General features: G+C 35.5%; 1 protein-coding gene across 1 annotated transcript; it reads left to right on the top strand.

Annotated features, from left to right (window-relative positions):
* The first annotated feature begins 195 nt into the window (after positions 1 to 195).
* Positions 196 to 26,604, top strand: LOC6042005 (nuclear pore membrane glycoprotein 210). The gene is made up of 5 exons (XM_038259889.1): positions 196 to 458; positions 2,334 to 3,441; positions 6,612 to 10,824; positions 10,892 to 11,017; positions 26,025 to 26,604. Exons 1-5 carry the CDS (start codon positions 307 to 309, stop codon positions 26,162 to 26,164), a joined length of 5,739 nt encoding a protein of 1,912 aa, XP_038115817.1. The 5' UTR covers positions 196 to 306; the 3' UTR covers positions 26,165 to 26,604.

Genomic DNA, 26,604 nt, shown 5'->3' with positions numbered 1-26,604 from the left:
CCAGCAAGGTACTGATCGTACAATACCTTAAAAAATTCTTAAGTTCTGAATTTCTTATTTTTTAATTCCACAATTTGAATTTGGTCGCTGAGGCACGCCACCCTTCTCTCTCTCCTTTTTCATCGATTTTCCAACCGTCACTTTTTGACGTCGGGCTTCTTTCGCGGCGTTTGCTTGTTTACATCGCGTCGTTCGCTCTCGCACTTTCATTCGTCGCTCGAGACTGTTGGCACGCGCTTCAACGCATTTTTTTTCCGGCGTTAAAATTTTATAAACCCAACTTCCTCCGCGAAATACCCGCGGGAGATGCGATTCTCCACGCTAGTCCTGGCGCTGCTAGCGCTAGGATCATCGGCCGCCGCCACCAAGCTGAATTATCCGCGTGTTTTGCTGCCAATTTTTGACCACATTTCCGTGAATTTCACCCTCGAGGTGGTGGAGAAGGGCTGCTACAAATGGTAAGCCGGTTTGCGTTTTAGATTTTTTTTGTTCCTAACCTAAATTGTTTGTTTTTGAAATATTTTTGAAGCGGTTTTCTGAAATTAAAAAAAACTTTCAATATCAAAGGGTTGAAAGACCTTTTGTTGGCCAGCTGTGATGTCATTGTTTACATCTTGTGACGAAATCGTTCTGTCAAGGTCTTCCAGTTTCCATAAGCATCGAGTCAAGGCCTGCTTTGGTCGAGTTCGTTGCAGTGATGTCACGGTTTTATTTTTGGACCCCCTGCGATGATGACGACGGGAACAGTCGTGAATTCACGTGATTTTTCGAGAAAATGAAATGTTCGCGGCCTTTTTCTTTATTTGATTAATAATTTGTTTTTGAACTTCCTGAGAAGTTAATTTGATTCAAATTTTTATTTGAAATTATTTAAAATTAAAGAAATTTTTGAAATTTTACCATTTTTTAAAGAAATATAACAATATTTAGTGCAAATACTCAAAAACTAAAAACTTTAAAAAATCAACAATTCGAAAATATTAAAAATAAATTTTTCAAAGTTTAAAATTTAAATAAACTCAAAATGCTAACAAATCTAATAATTTCAGTGTTCAAAACATTCATGAAATCTTATAATTTTAAATTTTTCAATTATTATTTTTTAATTCCTAGATTCTTTAATTACAAAATTCTGAAATTCTGAAGAACTTAAATTTTCTAAATCATAAATTCTGAAAAAAAATTCTCAAATTTATTAATTCTTAAATTTTTAAGTTCCGTAAACTGGGGTGACTTTGATAACCCGGGGTGACATTGATAGAAATTTGATTTGGCCACTAATTTTGATACATCCAATGTAACAGTCACATTTTTGCATATATGTTCGATAATAAGCTATACCTTAATGCTTACATACTTAAAATTCTCAAAAATGTTTAGATACTAATTTGACGGGCATTTGAAAAGCCTATCAAAGTCACCCCGGGCTATCAAAATCACCCCAGTTTACAGTTCTTAAATTCTTAAATTCTTAAATTCTTAAATTCTTAAATTCTTAAATTCTTAAATTCTTAAATTCTTAAATTCTTAAATTCTTAAATTCTTAAATTCTTAAATTCTTAAATTCTTAAATTCTTAAATTCCTAAAATTCTTAAATTCTTAAATACTTAAATTCTAAAATTCTAAAATTTTTAAATTTTTTAATTCTTAAATTCTTAAATTCTCAAATTCTTAAATTCTAAAATTCTAAAATTCTAAAATTCTAAAATTCTAAAATTCTAAAATTCTAAAATTCTAAAATTCTAAAATTCTAAAATTCTAAAATTCTAAAATTCTAAAATTCTAAAATTCTAAAATTCTAAAATTCTAAAATTCTAAAATTCTAAAATTCTAAAATTCTAAATTTCTAAAATTCTTAAATTCTAAAATTCTAAAATTCTAAAATTCTAAAATTCTAAAATTCTTAAATTCTTAAATTCTCAAATTCTCAAATTCTCAAATTCTTAAATCTTTAAATTCTTAAATTCCTAAATTCTTAAATTCTCAAATTCTTAAATTCTTAAATTCCTCAATTCTTAAATTCTTAAATTCTTAAATTCTTAAATTCTTAAATTCTTAAATTCTTAAATTCTTAAATTCTTAAATTCTTAAATTCTTAAATTCTTAAATTCCTAAATTGTTAAATTCTTAAATTCTTAAATTCTAAAATTCTAAAATTCTAAAATTCTAAAATTCTAAAATTCTTAAATTCTTAAATTCTTAAATTCTTAAATTCTTAAATTCTTAAATTCTTAAATTCTTTAATTCTTGAATAAAAAAAAATCTGAATTCATTTATTTTTATTTTTAAAATTAAAATTCAAAAAATTATTTTCCCATTTCAATTCGCCCAGGACCTCCTCCCGGCTCGACCTGATCCAGATCACCCCGGCGTACGACGACACCCAGGACGACTGCTCGTACCGGGTGGCGGTCACCGTCATCAACAAGGAAAAACGCCGCAGCACCGCCATCGTCCTGGCGGAAGACCTCGTCACGCGGGAGGTGCTCCGCTGTGACGTGATCCTGGACGTGATTGACCAGCTCGGTGTGCTGACGACGACCCGCGAGCTGTACCTGGAGGAGGCACCGGAAACGTTCGAACTGTGGGCGCTGGACGCGCAAGGAAATGCGTTCACCACGCTGGAGGGGATCGAGTTCAACTGGCAGGTGGCTTCGCACAGGGCCGTTGAGACGCGCCACGTCGGCGACGACTGGAGCCAGGTGCTGCGGTTTCTGACCTTTTCCGAGAGCAAGTTCCACGTGGTTCCGAGGGCGGTGGAGAGGTTGGAGCAGGCTGGGGCTAAAGCGTACATGATACTACTGGAGGGAATCAATACCGGGTCGGCCAAGGTCACGGCCAAGTTGCCGTACGTGGAGTACGCCCACGTGGCACCGGTTGAGGTCAACATCATGGTACTAGCAAATTTGATTCTGGTCCCCAGCGACGTTTACATCCTAACCGGCGACACCGTAAACTTCCAAGTCCTCCAACTGAAGCAGGGAAAGCTTCACGAAATAGCCCTGAACAACCAGTACTACCTGGAGATCGAGGACAACTCGCTGGCCACGATCAAAGGGAACGAAGCCAAAGGCTTGAAACTCGGCAAAACCAGCGTTTTGCTGCGCGATCGCAACGTCCCGCACGATCTCGCCTCCGACGATCAGTCGTTCAAAGCGCTGCTCCCGAAGGCGTTCATCACGATCGCGGACCCGAAGAAGCTCACGATCAACCTGCTGCCGCACTACAACTGGGTCACCGTCGAGGGTGAGTCGCACCAGATCGCGCTGGATCTGTTTACGGCGGACGACCATCAGATTACGCTGGGGCCGCGGTACCGCATTGAGTCCGGCTGGGACGAGAAGCTGTTTTATCCGATGGGAAGGACGGACAATGGAAGCAGGATCGACGGAGAGGCGGTTCAGGTTGGCAGCAGTCCCGTCAGCGGGCAGTTTGATAAGGTAAGAGGGTTCTCACCACTAGATGATCACGGCAATTGAGGTTTGGTTGGTGATAACTGCACTCGATTTAAAGATTTCAAAATTTGTCGGGCCACGATCGAGATTTTAAAAGACTAAATTTATATAAAAAAAAATCTAATATTTCAAAAATTTTAATTTCTCGTATTCAAAAACTCCAATGTTTCAAAATTTTAAAATGTCTGGCTTCCAAAATTCCAAAACTCTAATATTCCAAAATGTAGAAACATCCAAAATTTACAGACACAACTCAAATAATTTTAAATTCTGAAATTTTCGAGCTCCAAAACTACAAAATTTAAAATTCTAAAAACCAGGATTCAAAAAATCTCAAGTTCTTAAACTTTGCTAAAATTTAAAAAATTCTGAAATTCAAAAATATTATTTACTTAAATTTGTATTATTTGTATTATTTGTATTTGTATCTCGCAATAAGCAATAGATTCCAAAACTCTTATCTCTTGAATTCTGAAATTCTTAAATTTAAATGGTATTTAAATGACCGTAAATTATAGTATTGCCCGAATAAAAATTTGTTGTTGTTTGGGTTGTGATGAAAAATTATGTTACGTTACGCGAAATTTTCATATAAGCACTCATAAAAATTTGCTAAAAGACCGCATCTTCTCGTTTTTTTTTTTTAAATAATTTCTACAAGTCCAATAAAAATTATTTAAAATCACACCATTCTTGAAAAAAGCCTTTTAATCATAATTTTGAAAAAGAGCGAAAGAGTTTTACAAAAGAGCCGCTCTTTTAAATGAGCGAAAAAAAATGAGTGGCTCCAAAAAAAGAGCAGTTTTGCCCACCTCTTCTCTGAAATAAAACTCAAAGATTTGAAATTTTGAAGCATTCTGAATGCCAACAAACAAAAATTTAAAACTCTAAATGTCTACACTTCTTCAATTTTAAAATTCCCTCATCCAAAAGTTTAAAACTCTTAAATTTGTATCATAAAATTCTATAATTCTAAAACCAATAATTTAAAAAAATATCGATGGTAGACCGCAATAATCAAAATTGTATAATTCCAAAAATTTTATATCTAGAATTAGAAAAAAAAAAAACAAAATTCATTTCATTAAAAAATATAAAAAAAAAATTTATTCTGATATTTCAAAATTATAAAATCTATAAATTGAAATATTATAAATTCTAATGAAATTCTGAAATTCTGGGGTTATTTTTAAAAGGTTAAATAATAATTTTTTTCCTGAAATTTAATGTTTAAACATACTAAAATTCAAAACATAAAGAAGAATATTTCGTTTTGGTGTCATATTCTAAAATAAAAATCTTTGATTCTTTGAATCTAATTTAAAAAAATTCTTAGTGTAAAAAATCTGAAATCATTTTAAAATTCTAAACCGAATTTCTGAATTTTTGCACTTTTCAAACATCCAAAATTTAAGCATAACTGCCCACAATTCTAAAATTTTAAAATTCTGAAATCTTAAAAATAAAATGCTTCAAATTTTAAATTTCGGATATTCTACAATCTAAACAAGCGTAAAATTAAATAATTCTAGAATTGTAAAACTCTTAAATGCTACAATTTTTAAATACCAAAGTTCAGAAAATTCTGAAATCCTTCAATTTTTAGATTGTAAAAGAATAAAGTCCTAATTTTAATTCTAAAATTTTAGAATTCCAAAATCTTCTAAGATTTTTAAATTCTTTAATTGTTGGAGTCTAAAATTATGAATTTTAACAAACTAAAAATTCTAACTTTCCTTTTATTTTAAAATTCAGAGCTCTTTAATTCTAAAATTTTTAAATTAAAGAAAAAGAGAGTTGTCGATTGTACACTTTGTAGTTCAAAAAAAAAATCCAGATCCTAGATAAAAAAACTGAATCTTAATAATTAAAAAAAAACATTAGGAAATTCTAAAATATAAAAAAAAACATTTTATTTTTAAAATTTCCAAATGTTAGGTTCCGAAATTACCGAATTTCCAAATGTTATTTTTTATTATATAAAATCTGTTTTTTTTTTTTTTATTTAGGATTTGGAAATCATATTTTTTTGAATCAGAAAGTCGATAAATCTATTTTTCTTATATTTATAAATTTTAGAATTATAGAGCTTTGAATTTTAAAACAAAGAAAAAATAGAATTTGATTTTTTTAATTGAATAATTTTAGACTTTAACAATTTCGGAATTTCTGAATTTAAGAATCTTAGAATTTATTATTTCAGGATCCAAATCCTACATAAAAAACTGAATCCAAATAATTTAAAAAAAAACAACTTTAGGAAATTCTAAAATAAAGAAATGGCATTTTATTTTAGAATTTGCAAATGTTTGTTTCCGAAATTACCGAATTCGAATTTTTTTTATTATATAAAATTAGTTTTTTTTTATTTAGGATTTGGAAATCATATTTTTTTTAATTACAAAGTCGACAAATCTATTTTTCTTATATTTATAAATTTTAGAATTATAGAGCTTTGAATTTTAAAATGAGAGAAAATTAGAAGTTTGTTTAATTTCATAATTTTAGGCTTAAACAATTTAGGAATTTAAGAATTTATTATTTCAGGATTTTGGAATTCTAAAATTTTAGTTTTTAGGACTTTATACTTTTAAAATAAAAAAAAATGAAGGATTTCAGAGTTTTCTGGCAATTTAAAATGAAAATTTTAAAATTCTGAAACTTTTTAAGTTTACACTTCTAAAATTCTTAAATCAAAAAAATAAATAAAATGGTTGATGGTAGACCGTAATCTAGATATCAACAGTCTGGACCCGATGCCTGATTTTTTTTGGTTACATTCTTATTGGAATTCCATTTTTTTCATAAAATTATTTTTATTAGGTCCTTTTTGGTGCTGGGACCTGGTTAGGACCAAGTCGGCTTTTGTAATTACATTTTACTTAAAGCTAAGAGTAATTACAGAGGATCTTGTGTGTACATGTTAGTGGGAGGGGAGCCGATTACCCGCGGCCTACTCGGGGTGGAATTCCATATAAACTGTAACGGGAATCGCAGGCACCGGATCCTGACTATTAAGAAAACTCAATCGTGGGTCAAGAAATTAGAAGATCGAAATATCTGTCCATCGAGTGCATTGTAGCATATACCACGTTAGTTACCTTCCAGCGGCAAACCACCGCAACCATAACATTCCCATTTTTCACTCGTTCCAGCTTACCACCAAAGCCGAACTCATCGTCTACAGCCGCCTGTCGATCAACCCACCGGAAGTAATCGTCCCGTACGATCCCGCCCTGCGCCGTCAAAAGCTGCAATTCACCGCCGCCGGCGGAGACGGCTCTTACCTGTGGTCGTCCCAAGACGCCACCCTGATCCATGTAACCCAAACCGGTCTCGCCGAAACCCGCCTGGACAACGTCCCCAAGGCAACGGACGCAACCAAATCGACCCAAGTCCGCGTGGCTCTCGCCCGCAACAACAAGATCTCCGTGGCCGCTCAGGTGCTGTTCCTGCCCCCGATCAAGCTGGAGATTGTGCAGTACAACTTCGAGACCGTACTCAAAGATTACGTGCAGGTGCACGTGGCTTTGTGGGCCCAGCACAACGGAACGCTGCGTCCGTTCACGTTCTGCGAGAGTCTGAACTTTGAGCTGGAGTTTAGCAACCAGATCTTTGTGCTGGATTCGGGCAAGGTTGTGGAGGGGAATGTGCTGGCGGATCGGGCTTGTCGGTTGATGTATTTGAAGGCGAACGCCGTCGGGCAGACCACGCTGAAGGTTTCGTACCGGTACTTTGACAGGGTGTTGGCCGACCAGGTTAGTTTGAACGTGTTTGAAAAGCTGGCGATCGTGAATCCGGTTGAGAACGAGGTCGTGCTGCCGATTGGGGCGTCGCGGAACATGATTTACGAGAATGGGCCGGAGCGGATCTACAACTCGGAGGCGGAGCTGCAGAAGCGGTTCGTCGTGGACGGGAAGGGGGTTGAAGTCGGGGAGATCGGGAGTGGGTTTTCCAAGGACAAGCATATTTTGAGCGTGCTGTGCAAGAAGTTGGGCGAGTACGAGCTGAAGCTGCAGGTGTTTAACACGTTGAACGCTGGGAATGCGATTCCGTACGTGGCGGAGTTTGTGACGAAGGTTTACTGCGTGAAGCCGAGATTTGTGAATTTGTACACGACGGACAAGGTCAAGACCAGTTGTCCGCTGGAGCGACGGCACTCGCAGATGCACGTCAAGTCGGACAGCGATCAGATGGTGGTGGATATTGAAGTGTTGGACGTGCAGAATCGACGACTTGCGAACATTTCTTCGCTGCTGCTCGAGTGGCAGTTTACGTTGGCTGATCGAGAGCAAGAACTTGATCAGGTTTCGTACGAGCAGAAGGTCGAGGTTGACCTGCTCGAGGGCGTCGAGATTCCGAAGCGGGACTTCCTCCAAACTACGCTACCAGCGCTGGAAGCCAACTTCAAGATCAAATCCACCGTCAGTCAGTACCGCGCAGAAGTGCTTAAAAAGTACTCGATCAAGCCGGAATCGCCGCAGTTCGGCATTCAGAAAACCTCCGAAGGTCCGCTGGTCAAGCCAACGATCGAGAACGAGCTAAACTTTCTCTCGGTCAACAAAACCCTGCTTCCGTACGAACACCTGACGATGTTCCTGTCGCGATCGAACGTGCAGCGGATCAAGATCGCGCAAGGCAGCGGCTTCTATGACATCCGCAGCTCGGACGCGGGCGTCGTGGCCGTGGAGTACGACGAGGCGACGCGACAGCTGGTGATCACGCCGAAGCGCGTTGGCGAGGTGAAGCTGGAGATCGCCGATCAGTGTCTGAGTACGGAGTCGAGCTTTCTGTACGTTTCGGTCGTGACGGTGGGGAGGATCACGCTGCACGCGCCCGATTGGGTGGAGAAGACGAGGACGATCGAGGCGATCGCGAGGGTTTACGACAGCAATGAGCGGCTGCTGGAGTTGGGCAGTTTGGACGTGTACGAACTCAGCCAGGAGGTGTTCAATCCGAGTATTTTGAGCGTGGCTGTTGGAAGTCAGAGCGGACTTGGCCAAGGAGAGATTCGTTACGTCGTAACGGGTATGGAATTGGGTGAGACGAAGATCGTAGTCAACTCTGGAACCGGAGAACGTCAGATCTCCAGCGCACCTGCTTCAATCCAAGTCTTCCCGCCGCTGACTCTGTTCCCTCGTAACGCGACCATCTTGGTCGGAAGCACGCTTCAAATCTACTCCAAGGGCGGTCCCACCCCGGACACCAACATCGTCTACTCCGTCCAGAACCAGGACATCATCTCGATCGAGTCGGGCTTGGTGTCCGGGCTGAAGATCGGCCACTCCAAAGTAACTGGGCGTTGCGTCGCCATCAATCCAACAACCGGAGCCCAAATAATCCTCTCTGAAGACAGCGTCAACGTTCACGTGATTCCGCTGAACGCGATCGATATCAAGGCACCGCTGGGACGCATCCGGACGGGAGCGGTCATGCCGGCGCACGTCTGGGGAGTCCCCAACATCAGCCCACTGATTTTGGGAACGCTGGAATCGGTCCGGATCTACTGGAGCACCGACCACGAGGACATCCTGGACGTCAAAGGAGTCTTCCACGACGCAGGCGTTGAATACCGGGAACGCGACTCGATCGGCGTCCGCGTGCGAGCGCTAGCTCCAGGAAAGGCAACTCTCTACGTAACAGTCGTAACCGCCACCGGAACAAAACTGACCGCGAAGACTGAAGTGACCGTGTTCCGCGTGTTGGAGCTGGAATCCCCGAAGGTCATGCGCTACGACTCGATCCTCATTCCACCCAGGACGACCCTTCAACTCAAAGCAAACCTGGACGACGCCGTGTTCCAGCTGGAGGAAGGTTCCACCACGCTCGTGAAGGTCTCCAAAGAAGGTCTCGTCAAAAGCGCCGACGCAGTCGGCAGAGCTCAAATCGTCGCTACCTCCCACGATCAATCGCTCACGATCCCCGTTGAGGTCAAGAACGTCCATTACGTGCTAACCTCTCTCGAACCATCCAACATAAAGCTCAAACACCCCGAAAGTGTAATCCCGCAGGGATTGAACCTCAAGCTCAAAGTTTCCCTCCACGACAACCTCGGCAACGAGTTCTCGCACGGCATCGAGGACGTCAGCCTGCTCAAGTACAAACTGTCCAAGCGTGGTAACGTGCTCATCACGACCGGCACCAACTTCTCCGTCGGCCTGGAGCTCATCCGGGAGACTTCGGACATGCTGCTGATTTCGCTGCGCGACAAAACCGGCGTCAAGTTCGCCGAGGACTACGTGAAACTTGTGGTCGCTGAAACGAGCGCGATCTTCCCCGATCGCACCGTGTTCTCCGTCGGGGACATTGTCTGCTTCGAGTCGCCGCTGCTGGGCTCGATCGCGGACTGGACCAGCTCGGACGAGGGACTCGTTCGGATCGAGCCGCCCAGTGGGATCGCGCGGGTGTTGGCTTCGCGGAAGGGAACTTCCGGTGGGGACGAGAAGGTCTACATTAGTCACGGGGGACGACGGTCGGCGGCGGGCGGTTTGCGGATTGGGATTGACGTTCTGGACGCGGACAGCGTCGAGTTCTTCAAGTCGTACGACATTTTCAACGGACAGCAGTATCGAGGACATTTGGTGATCAAGAACCACCAGCAAGTGGACAAGTTTGTGAACGTGATCGCGGAGAACGTCTCGACATGTGCCGAGAAGATCGAACGATCGTTCGGTGGACTGTTCAGCTGCAAGCTGACCGCGAAGCAGAATCCTTCCTCAGGAATTCTGAAGCACTTCAAGACCGTCCCAAGCTTCGACGCCTCGATCGGAGCGTACACCTGCGACATCAACCTGGTGACGAGTCTGGAAGAAGTGACCGCCCTGGTCAAGTCCAGCGAACTCAACGTAGAACTGGAAGTGCGCCTAGCAGGTAGCGGGCTGTCCGACACAACCACCCTCAAAATAGTCCCAGCTGTGCTCGTCGATCCGGAAGCAATCGCGATCGATCAAATCGCCTCCCAAACGATCACGATCACCGGAACCGACAAGGTCCTGCAGCAGACGGAGATCGCCTCCTCAAACCCCTCCCTCCTAGAAATCACAATCGTCCAAAAGACCCCCAACTCGCTCCAGTACAAGCCGCGCCTGCTCGGATCGTACTCGATCGACTCGCCCGAACAACTCTTCGTCAGTGTCAACTCGCCGTTGACGCTGCAGAAGCTGCGCATCCCGATCCAGTCGCCGCACGCGATGCGCAAGTGTGCCGCCCAGCCGCTCTACAACGTGCCCAACCTGTTCCTCAGCTACGTCAGCAACTTTGGGCTGGTCATTTCGGCGCTGATCGTGCTGGCGGCGAGCGTGTGGGTGTTTGTGTTTTGCTTCCCGCAGCGAAACGCCGGCCAGAAGGCGGTGGATCCGAACGCCACGTGTGAGTTGCGCTTTGAACATCTATGGAAGAAAACATCATCTAATGACTGCTTTTTGTTTGGTTTCAGTGATCTTCTCGCCGTTCCAGAGTGATAACCAGAACCGGACGGCGCCGGCGTACCACCAAAGTGCCGGCGGTCGCAGTCCGTTCGCAGCTAGTCCAGTGTCGCCGTCGGCGTCCTATTACAGTGGGGGTAAGTCAATGTGATGTCCATTTTAAAATCGTTGGTTTCTCCATAACGTTGGAACTGAACATAAAAACGTGCTATGGAAAGGGATTTTCCGATCGAGTTGGTATGTTCGACAAAGTAGTCGTATCTTAACCAAACGCAAGGGACAAGGATAAAGGATTTGGAAAACGGGAATTGTTGATACTTAACTTTTATAAGAGGATGAGGGATATTCTCCTAGGTGTCCTCAAGTAAGTGAAGAAGTAATATATTTTTTCCCGAAATTAATTCTTTTGAAGGATTTTTTTTGATCGATTTGGTGTTTTCGGCAAAGTTGTAGGTATGGATAAGGACAACACTAAAAAAAATTATACACGGTTAATTTTTTGTTTGATTTTGAACTTGATGTGCAAAAAAATATATCTTTATTTATTTTTATTTTTGGATATGTTTTAAGGGACATCTAATGCCCAATTTTCAGAAATTTCCAGAATGTGCAAAAAATCTTTGACCGAGTTATGAATTATCGAATCAGTACTGTTAAAAAAATCGGAATATTGGATGCAAAAATTTTTCAACTTTTATTTTTCGATGTAAAATTGAATTTGCAAACAAAAATTACTTTAGTGAAATTTTGCTAAAGTTCACAGTTTTCAAGTTATATCGATTTTTAAGTAAGTTGTTGTTTTAATAGTCGCAGTTATTTTTTTTTATGTTCAAAAAGCCAAAAAAAAAAATCTCCACATTTTGCTTTTTATAACTTGGTTGATACGGCCCTTAGTTGCTAAGATTTTGCCATGCAAAGGTTTAAAAACAGGAAAATTGATGTTTTCTAAGTCTCATCCAAACAAACCACAATTTTCTAATGTCGATTTCTCAGCAACTAATGGTCTGGTTTTCAATATGTAAATATGAAACATTCGTGCAATTCGTAGAATATTTTCAATATTTTTTAAATCAAGACTAACTTTTCAAATGGTCCAGATTTAAAAAAATAAAAATATTGTTTTCGAAAAGATCGGAAAATTTAACGAATGTTGGCATTTAATGTAAAAAAACGTTACTTAACCCACCTTAAGGTGGTTGGTGCCTTCCTCGCATTTATGTTGTATTTTAGGTGGTATTTACAAATTAATTTAAGAGATTTTTTTATTTATTTTATTTTTTTTCATTTGTTTTTTTAATTATTGATTTTACTTGAACAGAAATTTTTAATTCTTTTTTTTTACCAACTCTTCAAAATAAAGGTGAAAAGTCTCATGAGTTATATATTTCAGTAAAAAGTTCGTGTAAATCTTTGTTGAGACAAAATGATGCAGCAACATAATTAATACAGATTTTTCCAAAAGAGACGCAGACACTGCTTAAGCAATGTGGCATCCGGGCGATACGCATGCAAGGGGGTGTGGCTGCCAATCCCCCGCGTGCAAAAATCACCCTTTTTTGTAGCTACAAAAAAAATTTTTCTTGGCATAACTTTAAAAGTACTTCACTAAACAGAATAAAATTTAATAGAGTCTTAGGGGACTCCAAAACGAACAGAATAAGGCGGATCCGGCCAAAATCGGTTCAGCCAGTTCTGAGATAATCGTGTGGAAAAAAAATCATGTCTACACACATCCCCACAGACATTTTTTCAGAATTTGATTCTGAGTCGATAGGTATACGTGAAGGTATATCTAGGAGTCGTATTTAAGAAGTTCATTTTTCGAGTGATTTTATAGCCTTGCCTCAGTGAGGTGAGAAAGGCAAAAAATCCTTAAAACAAAATCAAAACATACAAAAAAAATAAAAATAGTTTTAATTTGCAAATTAAGTTTTAATGACAAACAGTGAAATTAAAAAAATCACCAAAATGTTTTTACCTTGTATCATTTTTTTTCAGTGTCCTTTTCCATACCTACAACTTTGTCGAGGACACCAAATCGATCGAAAAAATCCTTCAAAAGATACAGGTTTTTGGATTTTCATGTATAATTTTTGTATGGATAGCTGCCAACCGTCAAATTAAACAGAAATATTTACAAAAAGCTGTTGGTTGGTGTACTTGGTTTTAATAAATTTCAATGTACACTTAAGATTATCCGGTATAATTTTTTTTTTCGCTAATTTATTTTTATTAGGTCCTTTTCGGTACCAAGACCTGGTTAGGACCGGGGATCAAATAAAAAAAAATATACACTACGGTAGGAGTCAATTCGCACCGAACTTGCGGGACATGGTACCGATCACCCTTTCCTGGTCCGAGCGGGTCTTGCAACTCCTCAGCCGCGCGGTAAACTCGTAGAACATCTTCCACAGCTCCTCCGTGCTGTAAAGCACCTCGTCTTCTTTCACCTTGGGTTGGCCACCGGCACCAGGGCCAGTGTTTCCTTGACTGCTTCCTGCATCAGCTGCGGATTGTGGGTCTGTTTTCTTCAGCTTATCCGGGATCATTGCACTGAGCTTCTTGAGGTTCGTGGGGTCTTTCTGGGAGCCCTCGCAGAACGACCCGGTGGGATCGTTCGCTTCTTCGATCGTGCGTGTAGAATTGCACTTTGTACTGAAGCAGCAGCAGCTCTCGAACGGTGCTAAATTCCTCCACGGAAAAACACGTCATCTTTATTCCGCTCCGGGTCAGCTTGTATTCCGGTTTCACTATGCCACAGGGCCATTAAATCCAGAAATCTGTTAAAGCCCAAGTTCGTTACCACCAGAGTTGGTTGCTTTTGTTTTCCGGCAGATTTTCTGGGTTCTGGAACCGCCGGGACGTCTCCTCCTCCTGCTGCACCGGCATTGTTGTTTTTGTCGCCCGCTAGCGCGCTGAATTTATTGCTGTTGAGCAGGGTCTTCTCAACTTTTTCTCCTTCGATGACGATTCCAGTGACTTCGCTCTTCCGCTTCTTATTCCCGCGGACGGGCCTAAAATCTTTCTCCTCGGAGGATTCCTCCACCTCCATCCGTCAACAACTTCCAAGCACGCGAGATGACAGCACGAGCAAAACACGTCTTAACTTGTCGCTGGCTGGCGACTGAGTGTGATCCAGTATCATTCAGGCCCTACCGCTTAGTGCATCTCCAGCGCGGGTAGCCAACATCGAAGCAAATCAAATTTGCACCCGACGTCAACCCCACCGCGGTACCTGTCACGGTAGCAAATTTGCTCTCAGTTCTTCGGTATTTCACTTTGCTACCCGTTATTCTGCTGGTTTGCTACTACGGCAAATAGAATGATGCATGGAAAACTGCATCATGTCCGGAAAAAAAATTAAATTGTTTTTTTATGTATAAAAAAAAAAAACAAAAAAATTACAAAATAAAAAAAAAATAAAAAAATAAAAATTAAAACAAAAATAAAAATTTAACAAAAGTTACAAAAATAAAAAAATTAAAAAAAATTTAAAAAATTAAAAAAAATTAAAAAAATTAAAAAAATTGAAAAAATTAAAAAAAAAGTTCAAAAAAAATTAAAAAAAATATAAAGTAAAAAAAATCTTAAAAAAATTAAAAAGAAATTTTTTTTAAATTAAAAAATAAATAAAAAAAATAGAAAAAAATTAAAAATTTAAAAAATATTAAAATTTAAAAAAAATTAAAAACATTAAAAAAAAAATAAAAAAATAAAAAAAAGTAAAAAATTTTAAAAATTACAAAATAAAAAAAATTAAAATAAAAAAAAACAAAAATATTTAAAGAAAATTAAAAAAAATCAAAATTAAAAACATTTTTAAAAAATTAAAAATAAATAAAAAACGTTACTTAATCCGTGCCTTCCTCACATTTAGAGGGTAATGCTATCCAAAACAGATACAAAAGGGCGGACCTTTCAATGTTCTATCAAGTTGGTTCATTATTCATACCATCAGATTTGGTAGTCAGATCTTCATAATTCAGGGCACTTATGTGCTTATAACTTTTGGGGGGTTGTCAGATCTTCATTCCTTTGAACTCGTTGGAAAGGTCTTTCAAATACCTTTCTAACAATGTATATTATGACGGGGTTTCTTACAAAAACCACCCTCTTTACTATCTTCCGGACTTTAGTTAGAATCGTTTTTTTAGCATAACTTTTGAAGTACTTTACTAAACTTTATAATTTTTAATAGCGACTTATGGGACTCCTAGACGGATCGAATGAGACCAATACGGTCCAAATCGGTTCAGCCAGTGCCGAGATATTCCAGTGCATTTTTTTTTGATCAACATCCCACCACACACACAGACATTTGCTCAGAATGTGATTCTGAGTCGATAAGTATACATGAAGGTGGGTCTTGGAGGTCCAATTAAGAATTTCGTTTTTTGAGTGATTTTATAGCCTTTCCTCAGTAAGGCGAGGGAGGCAAAAATGAAAAAAATATTAAAAATTTAAAATTAAAAAAAAAACATAATTAAAAAAAATCTAAAAATAATTAAAAAATTAAAAAAAAAAAAAAATAAAACATTTAAAAATTAAAAAAGTAACTTATTAAAAGCCAACAAAAATTTAAAAAAAAATCTAAATAGGGTATATGGCCCTATTTTGGACCTACTATGCAAAGCGTCAAAATATTTCGCATTGTTCTCAGGAACGGTCTAACTAATTTGGCTGGTTTCAGGATTGTTTTGTGCCTTAATTTATGCTTAACAAAGTGTACTATTGAAATTTGGAAATAATTTAACCATTTCATTGTAATTAGCATTTCAAGTAAAACATTTTTTGGATGCTTTTTGGACTTATTGAATGTATTTTGGAGACATCGCTGAACCTATTTTGGACCTACACTCTGATTGGTTGAAATTTTGACAACCTCGAATTGCGGCGTGCGGCGCCAACACGCACACTTACAGAAACTCGGTTTGATAAACCAAAGGGCCTATCCACGATTATAATTTGGAAAATATTTATTTCAGAAATTAAATAATTATGATAAAACATTGGATTTGAATTTGAAAACGTGTTTTAATTATATTGAATGGAAACTCGCGCATCTTTAGCAGGTCTCTGTCCTATTTACAATTTGCGTATTCTTACGACCTAATTGTTCAAGCATTAGAACATAAAAGACAACCCGTTATTAGTCGCAATAAAAACACCTTAACTTAAAATTAAATGAATGACAGAGATACATTCACAATACATAACAAGTTACAATGAAAAAAGGTTCTTAATTTTACGCAGAGCTTAAGTTCAAATATTATTAAACAATCAAGAAATTTTAAAGGGAGATAATAGCTTGTAACTTGGTGTGAAACTTTCTCATCTGTCATGTTAAACTTTACAGTTGCTTGACGAAAAGATTAACTACATGTTGCACCTTTAAAAACAATGTAATATTTGAAAAAAAATCTTTGTTTGAATACACGCAGAAAAAAGTTTTGTAGAATCAGCCTGTACGAGGTTTGAATCAACAAAATTTTTGTTGAATATAATCAACGCCGATTTTGCGTTAAATCAAACCTTGATTTTCTCGATTCCACAAAAGTCTTTTGTTGTTTTGAAAAAGCTGCTTTGACGTTTAGCGTTGATTCAACAAAAAATATGATTTTCAAATCAACAAAACGTTTTGTTGATTCAAATATGCCTTATTTTTCTACGTGTACCAGGGTGCCTTTGATAGTCATAGTTTGTTTTGTTAAAAGCAGATTTGAGGTGTTCAAACATTATATTTACTTCGAACTTACCATCACTTAGATTGTTGATATAATTTTTAAGAAAATCGTTTATGTCAATTTTTAGTTAACTAAGTTTATAAGCTTTTTAACCTTATACATATAAGTTTTAGGTGAAATTGTTGAAAATTCAGAACTTTGCCTGAAATTCGTTGAAACTAGTTTTGTTTATTAAATTATAGTTTTATATTACATGTTTAACTGATTTCAAAGAACGAATCAAAAGTCTTCACATTTTATATGAAATTTGTTTTACTGAAAATGCCTTTAAATTAGGAGATTTTTTTAAATTATGTTTCAAAACATATAATATTTAATAAGACTTATTATTCACAAACTTATTTTACCTTTTCCTAGTACAAGATTGTCTGAAGAATCCGAAAATGCATTCCGTTTTATGATTCAAAATTATGTTCATTGAGAAAATCATGACACTTTGAGAAGATTAAAATAATGTTATTTATCAACATTTTATTAATTATAGTTAACTAACTTTTTAAACCATTAAAAATCTCATGAAAAGTTCTTCATGCGGTATTTTGAGCACTTCTCTACCACGGTCAGTATGATTCCATACCATTCCGTACGTATTTAATTTGTACTCTTCATTTTGCGGAAAAATCTCAAACCTATCAAAGTCATTCAGATTTACGGTAATCAGATATATCTCAAATCATAAAATTCATAAAGTTAACATCGCACCTCTTTTGCAATTTTTTTTTCGATGATTTTTATTTTTCGATTGTGTTTTTAACATGATTGATACGGTAATTTTTTTTCCATATGAATATTTTTCTGATTAGTTTGCAATACGTCGTAACAGCCATCACGATCTCCGACACTTATTTGATTTTTTTCTCTGAATCAAACCAAATTTTGTTTGTTTTCCAGTAAAGAGCATTTAAAAGACGTGCAGATGACAATTCAAAGCATTTTTTAAAAAAATTGATTTGTTTATAACTAGCGCTTAGGATCTTTTCAAAACTAACTCAAGATTTTTTAAATTTAATTCATACGACTTTTTCAAAAACCACTCGTAAGCAATGTTGACAGCACCTGTCACGGTGACAGCTGACGATTAAATGAACTAGACCCTTTAGGTTTTTCAATCGTTTCCCCTTCAATTCCAACAGGGTAGCCAGTTTGCATTTTTTGAAGCAACAATTAAAAATATATGCAGCTAAATTTGTGATAATGATGTTACGACAAAAATAAGTCAACATCAGTATAAATTTTGGGATACTTTGCAATCGGTCTTTACAATCATCTAAATCTCTAGCATCAATTTGCATTTTTATCGTTTAAAAAACATATTTTCATTGTTTCTGTTAATCATTTGCTTTTTAAAGCTTAGATTTCATTCAAATAATTACAGTAAAGAACTTCAATTCAAAATATTAAATTAAAAAATTTCAATCAATTTCAATGAAATATCGAAATCAATTGATAAACAAAACTGGCAACACCTTGTTATGCACGTGTTGGTGATAGCCTTGAACCGACGGCAAAGTAGGTCCAAAAACTGATCCAACGCGACTGATTTGAAAAAATATTTTGAATTGAGTTTTTTTCGATAATAGAATAGTTATTTCAATGGTTTAGTGATGAAAAACATAAAAGAATTGAATAAACAACAGTTACATGGCTCGGAAACCGGACGAAATTGCTTGGTGTCAGTGCAAAACAGAAAAAATCATCAAGGTGTCGCGAGCCAAATCTGATAAGCAACGAGGCTGGAATTTTTGGACCTAATCTATGTGTTAGGAAAATGGTAGGAAATACGAATGGCATTGTAAAAAGTGGCTGAAAAAGCGGAAATAATCAAAAATGTTAACATTTTTGGAAGAGGTAAGCTACAAAACGATCCTGCTTACACTTTCTGTTGGTTGGATTCAGTGTTTTCGTACTTTAAAAGCCTGATCTACCTCGATTAATAAAAATAGGTCCAAAATAGGTACTAGGTCCAAAATAGGGTCATATACCCTATTAAAAAAAAATTGAGAAATTAAAAAAAATTACGTTTTGATTAAAATGTCTGAGATCCGGCTTTTTTGTATTTTTGAATTTTTGTTTTTTTGTATTTTAGAATTTTAGAATATTTAAATTTTCGAATTTTTGACTTTTTAATTTTTTCAATTTTTGAATTTTTGAATTTTTGAATCATACACAAGAGAAGACATACACAAATCTCTGTATTGTTGATTTTTTGTATTTTTGTAGTTGTGTATTTTTGAATTTTTAAATTTTGGAATGTTGAAATTTTTGAGTTTTTGAATTTTTGAATTTTTGAATTTTGGAATTCTGGAATTTTGAAATTTTGAAATTTTGGAATTTTGGATTTTTTTAATTTTTGAATTTTTGAATTTTTTGAATCTTTGAATTTTTGAATTTTTAAATTTTTGAATTTTTGAATTTTTGAATTTTTGAATTTTTGAATTTTTGAATTTTTGAATTCTTGAATTTTTGATTTTTTGAATTTTTGAATTTTTGAATTTTTGAATTTTTGAATTTTTGATTTTTTGAATTTTTGAATTTTTGAATTTTTGAATTTTTGAATTTTTGAATTTTTAAATTTTTGAATTTTTGATTTTTTTATTTTTTTTAATTTTTGAATTTTTAAATTTTTGAATTTTTCAATTTTTAAAATTTTGAATTTTTGAATTTTTGAATTTTTAAATTTTTATATTTTTGAATTTTTCTGGAGTTTTTTTTAAAAGGTCCAATAAACCAAATTTCCAGTTTTTGCTTTTTGGGTGTTTTTGAAACCGCCTTGAGTCAGGGGTATTAAAAAACACCCAAAAAGCAAAATCTGAAAAATTGGTTCATTGAACCTTTTTTTTAAAACTCCAGTTTTAAATTTTTGAAATCATGAAATTTTTAAATTTGGAATTTTTAAATTTTTGACTTTTTGAATTTTCGAATTTTTGAATTTTAAATTTTTAACTTTTTAAATTTTTGAATTTTCAAATTTCTTGATTTTTAATTTTTTGAATTTTTTGAATTTTTGAATCATAGGTACACAAGTGCAGATATACAAAAATCTCCGAAACACGCATTCAAAACTTTGCCCCCGGCTTGCCGGTACTTGTCGGGTATCAGAAAATGAGTACCCGACAGGTACCGACACATATTTTTCTTCTACAAATGAACTTAAGATCAAATTTGATACCTGCTTTGCTAAACGCGGGGGAAAACTCGAAAGCAAATTTGGTGGGAATCAAATCGGGTAGCAAATGGTTGAAATTTCGACATTTTCTAAAAATGGGAAATTAAAAATCTTGAAATTTTCAAGATTTGGCTGTAATTTACAAATTCAATTTTTTGAAGAAGTTTTAGGCTTTGCAAAATCAACATTTTCTCACCCCTAGAGCCGTAACCAGTTCACCAAAAATCCGTTACCTTCAGAACATTGTCCATCACTTGTCGGACAAAGCCAAAGACATTATCCCCACCGTGAAAGGGCCCTTAATCCCCAGCAGGTCCTTGACGTATGGCACCCAGCCGCGGGGCTTCGACTATCAATTTCCACTGGCATTTTTTTTTTTCATACTTTTCCTGAAGCTTTTGGACGATCATTGACGAGTGTGCCAGAAAGCTAGTTTGGCGGAACGTGACTTTCATGTTTGGCGCGTGAGTCAGTAAGAAAAAGTTCCCGATCCATAGGGGAGAGTGGGGAGACTTGATCCCCGGGGAGACTTGATCCCAAGCCTGTATCTCGTCAGCATGTGGGTAAAATAATTAGCTTTGTTCTAGAAAATTGTGCGAAATTGACTAAAACTCATTAAAGAAAACAAAGAAAAAAATTAAAAAATGTCTAGATTGAGTTACACACATTTTTCTAAGAAGTGCTGCAAAAAACTTCCAAGAGATCTTTTTTCTTTGTTTTAATAAGTATAGAAAACACTAAAAAATTATTCAAAAAAATATTTTTTATGCATGAATTTTTTGATAAACATATCAACTCCAAAACCCTTACGCATTTGACGTTAAATTTATCGTCATACTATTTTAACAATCAGTTGCTTAAAAAAGTGCGTTTAGGGAGACTTGATCCCTGCATTTTTACAGTCACTGGAATCAGCCTCAAGATTAATTAATTGAGCTGGGTTTTCATACATAGTTTCCTTTAGTATAGTTGTACATAACTTACTGCAGTTTGAACCATTTTTCAAAAGTTTTGTAAACAAAATTACCAGCTTTTGTAAACATGCTCAATTTTGGTCTAAAAGAAAATTTTAAGTTTTTAATTATTTTGCATGCATAACTTGTTATATTTTGAACAAAAACGTACAGGTTTAATGTGAAATTGCTGTAACTTATAGAAAATTAAAAGTTTGGATGAATAAGAAACATTTTGCTTAAGATTTCTTAAAAATGTTGAAAGGGGGATCAAATTACCCCCAACATTTTGAAAATGCCGGTTTAAAATATTTTTTTAAAACGCTTGGCATGATTCGAAGAGTTTATCTGGTGAAATACCCTTATCAGCCAAACATAGTTGAATGTTTAAGCTTTCAATTCATGCAAAAAGTTTATAGTTTTGTGAGAAATTGACAGAGTTATGTGCGATACAAAAAAAGGGGATCAAGTCTCCCCACTCTCCCCTATTCAATGCGCATTTTTTTTTTTGACGAACCAGCGCTGGGTGCTCTGGATTGGACCGTGTGTGAATTTTGGGTTTGGTCGGCCGGATTGATGGAAAAGCTCTGTTATCGACTCTGCTGCCGACAATGAAGCTGTTTGCTTCATCGACTTCACTCTAGCCTGCGCTGCTGCTTGCCGGTTCCAAACGAGTAACTCTCACGAAAAATAGTGAACTCTCATTCGGACGAACACAACAGCGCACAAACCACACCAGGGTGATTGATTGAAATTTGATGAGTGGTATAGTTAGCGAAAGCTCAGCAATTAGGTTCGAATTAATAGATCGGAGTTAGTTTGCAGATTCATTAGTTTTCCTGGAATAGCTTGAATTCGCTTCGATTTTGTTCCATACATTTGCCTATTTAAAACAAAAAAAAAGAACTTCCTCGTTTTCCCATTATTTCGATGACCCGAGCCGGAACCATTAACCGTTTCAATCTCAACCTCACTCAATTCGTGCCGCCACGTTGTTTTCACCCCTCCCAAAGGAAACGGTCGATTTGGCACTAATCACAGCCTGCCATGCTTTTTCAACCGTGCCCCGCCTGCCTATCGACGAGCTCTGTCAGTCAATTTTCCATCTAACAAAAAAAAAAAAAAATCCACAACAAAAACATCCGAGAATCAAAAATCGCCCCAACCCCAGAGGCTGTACGGGGTGTTGTTTGCAATGGCAGGTCCTTCGGGAGGTTGTGAAGGTTGCGTCCTGAAATCGGGGGAGGGATGTAAATTTGCCACCCATCTGTCAATCATCAATCACGTGCGATGAATGTCGAATGAGTGCTTGCAGGAGAGAGGTTGTTCGGCGAAGAGGAGGGGTGACGGGGTTGACAGTTATTTCACAGTTGGGTGTTTTTCTGCGTTTATTTTTTTATTTTTAAAGGATCGAAAACATGAACAATACTACGATGGAAATGATTGTTTAAAATAATAAAAGTTTAACAAATCTGGAGAAACATTTGAAAAGGGCGCATTAGCATTTCGACAGCCAGAACTGTTTTGTAAATTCCGAGCCAGCAGGAAACTATTTAACAAAACTTGCAGCTTTAAAAGGTTGCTGGGAAAGCCAGCTATCGTTTCACAATCTGAGTTTTGTGAACAAGTTACATGTTGTCTCGGAATCTTCAAAGAAGTTCCAGCTGTCAAAATGGTTTTGCGCCCTTTTCTCGTGTTGCTACATTTTATTTCGTGTTTAATTTTTTGATATGAAACACGAAAAACCATAAAACATAAAACATAAAACATAAAACATAAAACATAAAACATAAAACATAAAACATAAAACATAAAACATAAAACATAAAACATAAAACATAAAACATAAAACATAAAACATAAAACATAAAACATAAAACATAAAACATAAAACATAAAACATAAAACATAAAACATAAAACATAAAACATAAAACATAAAACATAAAACATAAAACATAAAACATAAAACATAAAACATAAAACATAAAACATAAAACATAAAACATAAAACATAAAACATAAAACATAAAACATAAAACATAAAACATAAAACATAAAACATAAAACATAAAACATAAAACATAAAACATAAAACATAAAACATAAAACATAAAACATAAAACATAAAACATAAAACATAAAACATAAAACATAAAACATAAAACATAAAACATAAAACATAAAACATAAAACATAAAACATAAAACATAAAACATAAAACATAAAACATAAAACATAAAACATAAAACATAAAACATAAAACATAAAACATAAAACATAAAACATAAAACATAAAACATAAAACATAAAACATAAAACATAAAACATAAAACATAAAACATAAAACATAAAACATAAAACATAAAACATAAAACATAAAACATAAAACATAAAACATAAAACATAAAACATAAAACATAAAACATAAAACATAAAACATAAAACATAAAACATAAAACATAAAACATAAAACATAAAACATAAAACATAAAACATAAAACATAAAACATAAAACATAAAACATAAAACATAAAACATAAAACATAAAACATAAAACATAAAACATAAAACATAAAACATAAAACATAAAACATAAAACATAAAACATAAAACATAAAACATAAAACATAAAACATAAAACATAAAACATAAAACATAAAACATAAAACATAAAACATAAAACATAAGACATAAAATCTAATAAAATGACGATTTAGAGTCAAAATAGTCAACGTAAATTGACTCAAAACATAAATTGTGAATGAAAAAACGAAAAATTTAGTTTTGAGTTTATTTATATTAGGCTGGTACAAATATTTTTAAAAGTTTTGTCACCCCCCTTCAAAATTGGCCCGAAAATCAGGGGCAAAAAAATATTTTACAATAAACTTCAAAATTTCAATGAAAATTCAAGTGCAACCAGCTTAAAACAAATTAAAATACATTCTTCTGCGTTTAAAATCATTTTTAGCATGTTTGGGTTTATTAAAAAATCATATTTTTTTTTTGAAAATTGTCGATGCAAAATCTTTTTTTTCGATACAATTTTTATTTTTGTCAGATCTAGGATTTTTTGAAAACTAGAGATTGCAAAACAACTGAACTAGTGTAAAATGCATTTTAAAACACTTTTTTCATTTAAATTTGAAGACTATGGCTTGTTATTTAAATTTTTTTTTTGCCCCCTTGACCTCGGCCAGGGCCGAGGGACAAAAACTTTTTTAAATATTTGCATCGGCCTTAGTTGTCGACGGATGTGCGACAAAAGGTCAAAAGCCAAAAGGTCGAAAGACTTATGGTCGAATGGACAAAAGGTCGAAAGTGGACAAAAGGCCGAATGTGAAAAAATTGAAGGAAAAATAGTAGTTTATGCAACAAGTTGCAAAAAGAGGATTTTTTCAGCACGAGTCGTACATTTATCCAACGAGGTTCACCGAGTTGGATAAATACGAAGAGTGCTGAAAAAATCAAGTTTTGCAACGAGTTCCATACAACATTTTTTGCAATTCCAAAAAACACACATGAGTGAAATTTTAAGTAAAATTGTCATGTATTTTGTCAATAAATCGTTTAAATAAAAAAAAAATATTGAAAAGTGTTACTTTTCGAAACAAGTGCTGAAAAGTTCAACATTTCAGCACCAATTTGAGTGCTGAAAAGCAGAACTTTTCAGCATTTATTTTGAAAAGTGTTGCTATTCGATTCTGTTATTTTTGGTACAGAAAAGTATGCTATTTCGTCGTTCAAGAATGACAGGAAAAGTAAGTAGTTTCACGACGGAATTGCAAAAAATATATTTATAAAATTCTAATAAATTCTTAAAAAAAAATTGTTACAAACAAATCTGATTTTTTTCTGCGAGTTTATCCTTAGTTTACCAAACCATTTTTTTAAGGAGATATCCAATCTTTCAAACATAAACAGTTCATCGAAAATAAATTTGACTTTTAACATATCTTTCAAGTTTTATTTTATTAAAAAAAAATCTTTTCTTCTTTGTCGTAATATTTTTGTGAGATTTTCCCTTCTTTCAAACATGAGCAGTTCTTTAATAAAAGTTCGACTTCTTAAATATGTTGAAAGTTTTTTTTTTTTAATTTTTAAAAACATTCAATTCTTGATTGTCAAAATATTTTTGTGAGTTTTTCCATTCTTTCAAATTTGAGCAGTTCTTCCAAAATAAAGGTCGTCTTCTAAAATATTTTTTAAGTTTTTATTTTAAAAATAACATTTTCTTATCTGTCGTAATATTTTTGTGGGTTTTTCCATTTTTTTTATTTGAAGAGCAGTGCTGTGACAAAAATTTCGACTTCTAAAATATTTTGGAAGCTTGTTTTTTATTTAAAATAAACAACCTATTCTTGATTGTCAAAATATTTTTGTGAGTTTTTCCATTGTCTTAAACATGAGCAATTCTTTTAAAAAAAGGTCGACTTCTATAATATTTTTGATTTTTTTTTAAATTAATTTTTTTTAAGTTTTTATTTTATTAAAAAAAACATATTCTTGACTGTCGTAATGATTTTGTGATTTTTTTCATTCTTTCAAATATAAGCGGTTCTTTTAAAAAATACGACTTCTAAAATATTATGTAAGTTTTTGTTTTACTATTAAAAATCGTTGCAATATTTTATAGACTTTTACATTCTTTCAAATTTTAACAGTTTCGAAAAATGAAAAAAAAAATTCTTCTCAAATATTGTTACAAGTTTTCCATCATTTTTCAATCTATCTTTCATGAACACAATAGATCCTAAGGAAATTCTTCCCCCCTTTCAGAAAGTCTCCAACAATCCGGGGGCAAGTTTTTATTCAGAAGACCTAAAACGAAAAAACGAAACTATTGGCACTACGCCCCCCGGGGCATGGCCTTCCTCTAACGTGGGATTTCTGCTCCAGCGCCTCTGACGAGACAGGAGAAACCGGGACCGACGTTTTACTTCACCATCCGATAGAAGCTCAGTGGATAAGGCGGGAATCGAACCCGCGTCTCAGAAGACCTCTAAATATTTAAATTAAACAAAATTGTTCAAATCACCTTTCCAAAGCTGCTTTTCAATATTTGTGTATTTAGGCTAACATCAAAAGTTTTATTTTATATATTTTTTCAAATTCGACCTTTTGTCCTTTCCATGTTTTGTCCATTCGACCTGTTGGCATTCGACCTTTTGTCACACATTCGTTGTTGACTCTTTCGACTCTAAATCGTCTGTTAGGACTTCCAAACCTCTACAAGATATCTAACAAAACAATTGTTTTTATTTTTCATTTCCTTGCAGGCCCACTCAGCCCCAACGCATCGTCCGACTTCAACAGCAGTGGCGGCAGTGCCGCCGGTTCCTCCTCACCCGGGTCGCCCATCTACGGCGACACGACGCTGCTGTCGCCCCAGAAGCGCATCCACCGGCGCCAGCTGTAAGAAAAAAAAACTAGGTAGTCACTAGGACGAGATGAGTAGACGTGTGAGTGTGTGAAAGTGCGTGAACGCGAGATTGCAATTTTCTTACTTGGTTGGAACGATATTAATTATTCTTATGGTTACGTGACGACGTCGCGGGAGAAAAGTTTTCAGCTTTTTAAGAGATAGGATGCCCAAACAGGAAGGGCTAATACTTTATTTTTCTTACTTCATTTACTCAGCGAGAGGATAAGACAAGAGAAAGGACTTAACACAAGCAGAACAAGTTCACTTTTCTTGCTACAATTCCTTTTCAGTTTCTTTTTTGTTCGTTCAAAGCAAAGTGACTCAAGAATACAACGTTGATTTGCTGGCCAGCATAATAACTCGTGCAAGGCTGAGATTTCCCCAAAAATAAATAAGAAAGAAACAAAAATCCGACAGTGGCGGCTCATTTCGCA

The sequence above is a fragment of the Culex quinquefasciatus genome, chromosome 3 (assembly GCF_015732765.1).
Source record: "Culex quinquefasciatus strain JHB chromosome 3, VPISU_Cqui_1.0_pri_paternal, whole genome shotgun sequence".
Taxonomy (NCBI): Eukaryota; Metazoa; Arthropoda; class Insecta; order Diptera; family Culicidae; genus Culex; species Culex quinquefasciatus.
The sequence above is the reverse complement of the archived record's forward strand: the minus strand, read 5'-3'. Positions and strand labels throughout refer to the sequence as shown.

Coding starts and splice junctions, on each gene's coding strand:
- LOC6042005 (XM_038259889.1), top strand. CDS start 307: ATGCGATTCTCCACGCTAGTCCTGGCGCTGCTAGCGCTAGGATCATCG. Junction 10,825..10,891: donor GGTGGATCCGAACGCCACGT/GTGAGTTGCGCT, acceptor GTTTGGTTTCAG/TGATCTTCTCGCCGTTCCAG. Junction 11,018..26,024: donor GGCGTCCTATTACAGTGGGG/GTAAGTCAATGT, acceptor ATTTCCTTGCAG/GCCCACTCAGCCCCAACGCA.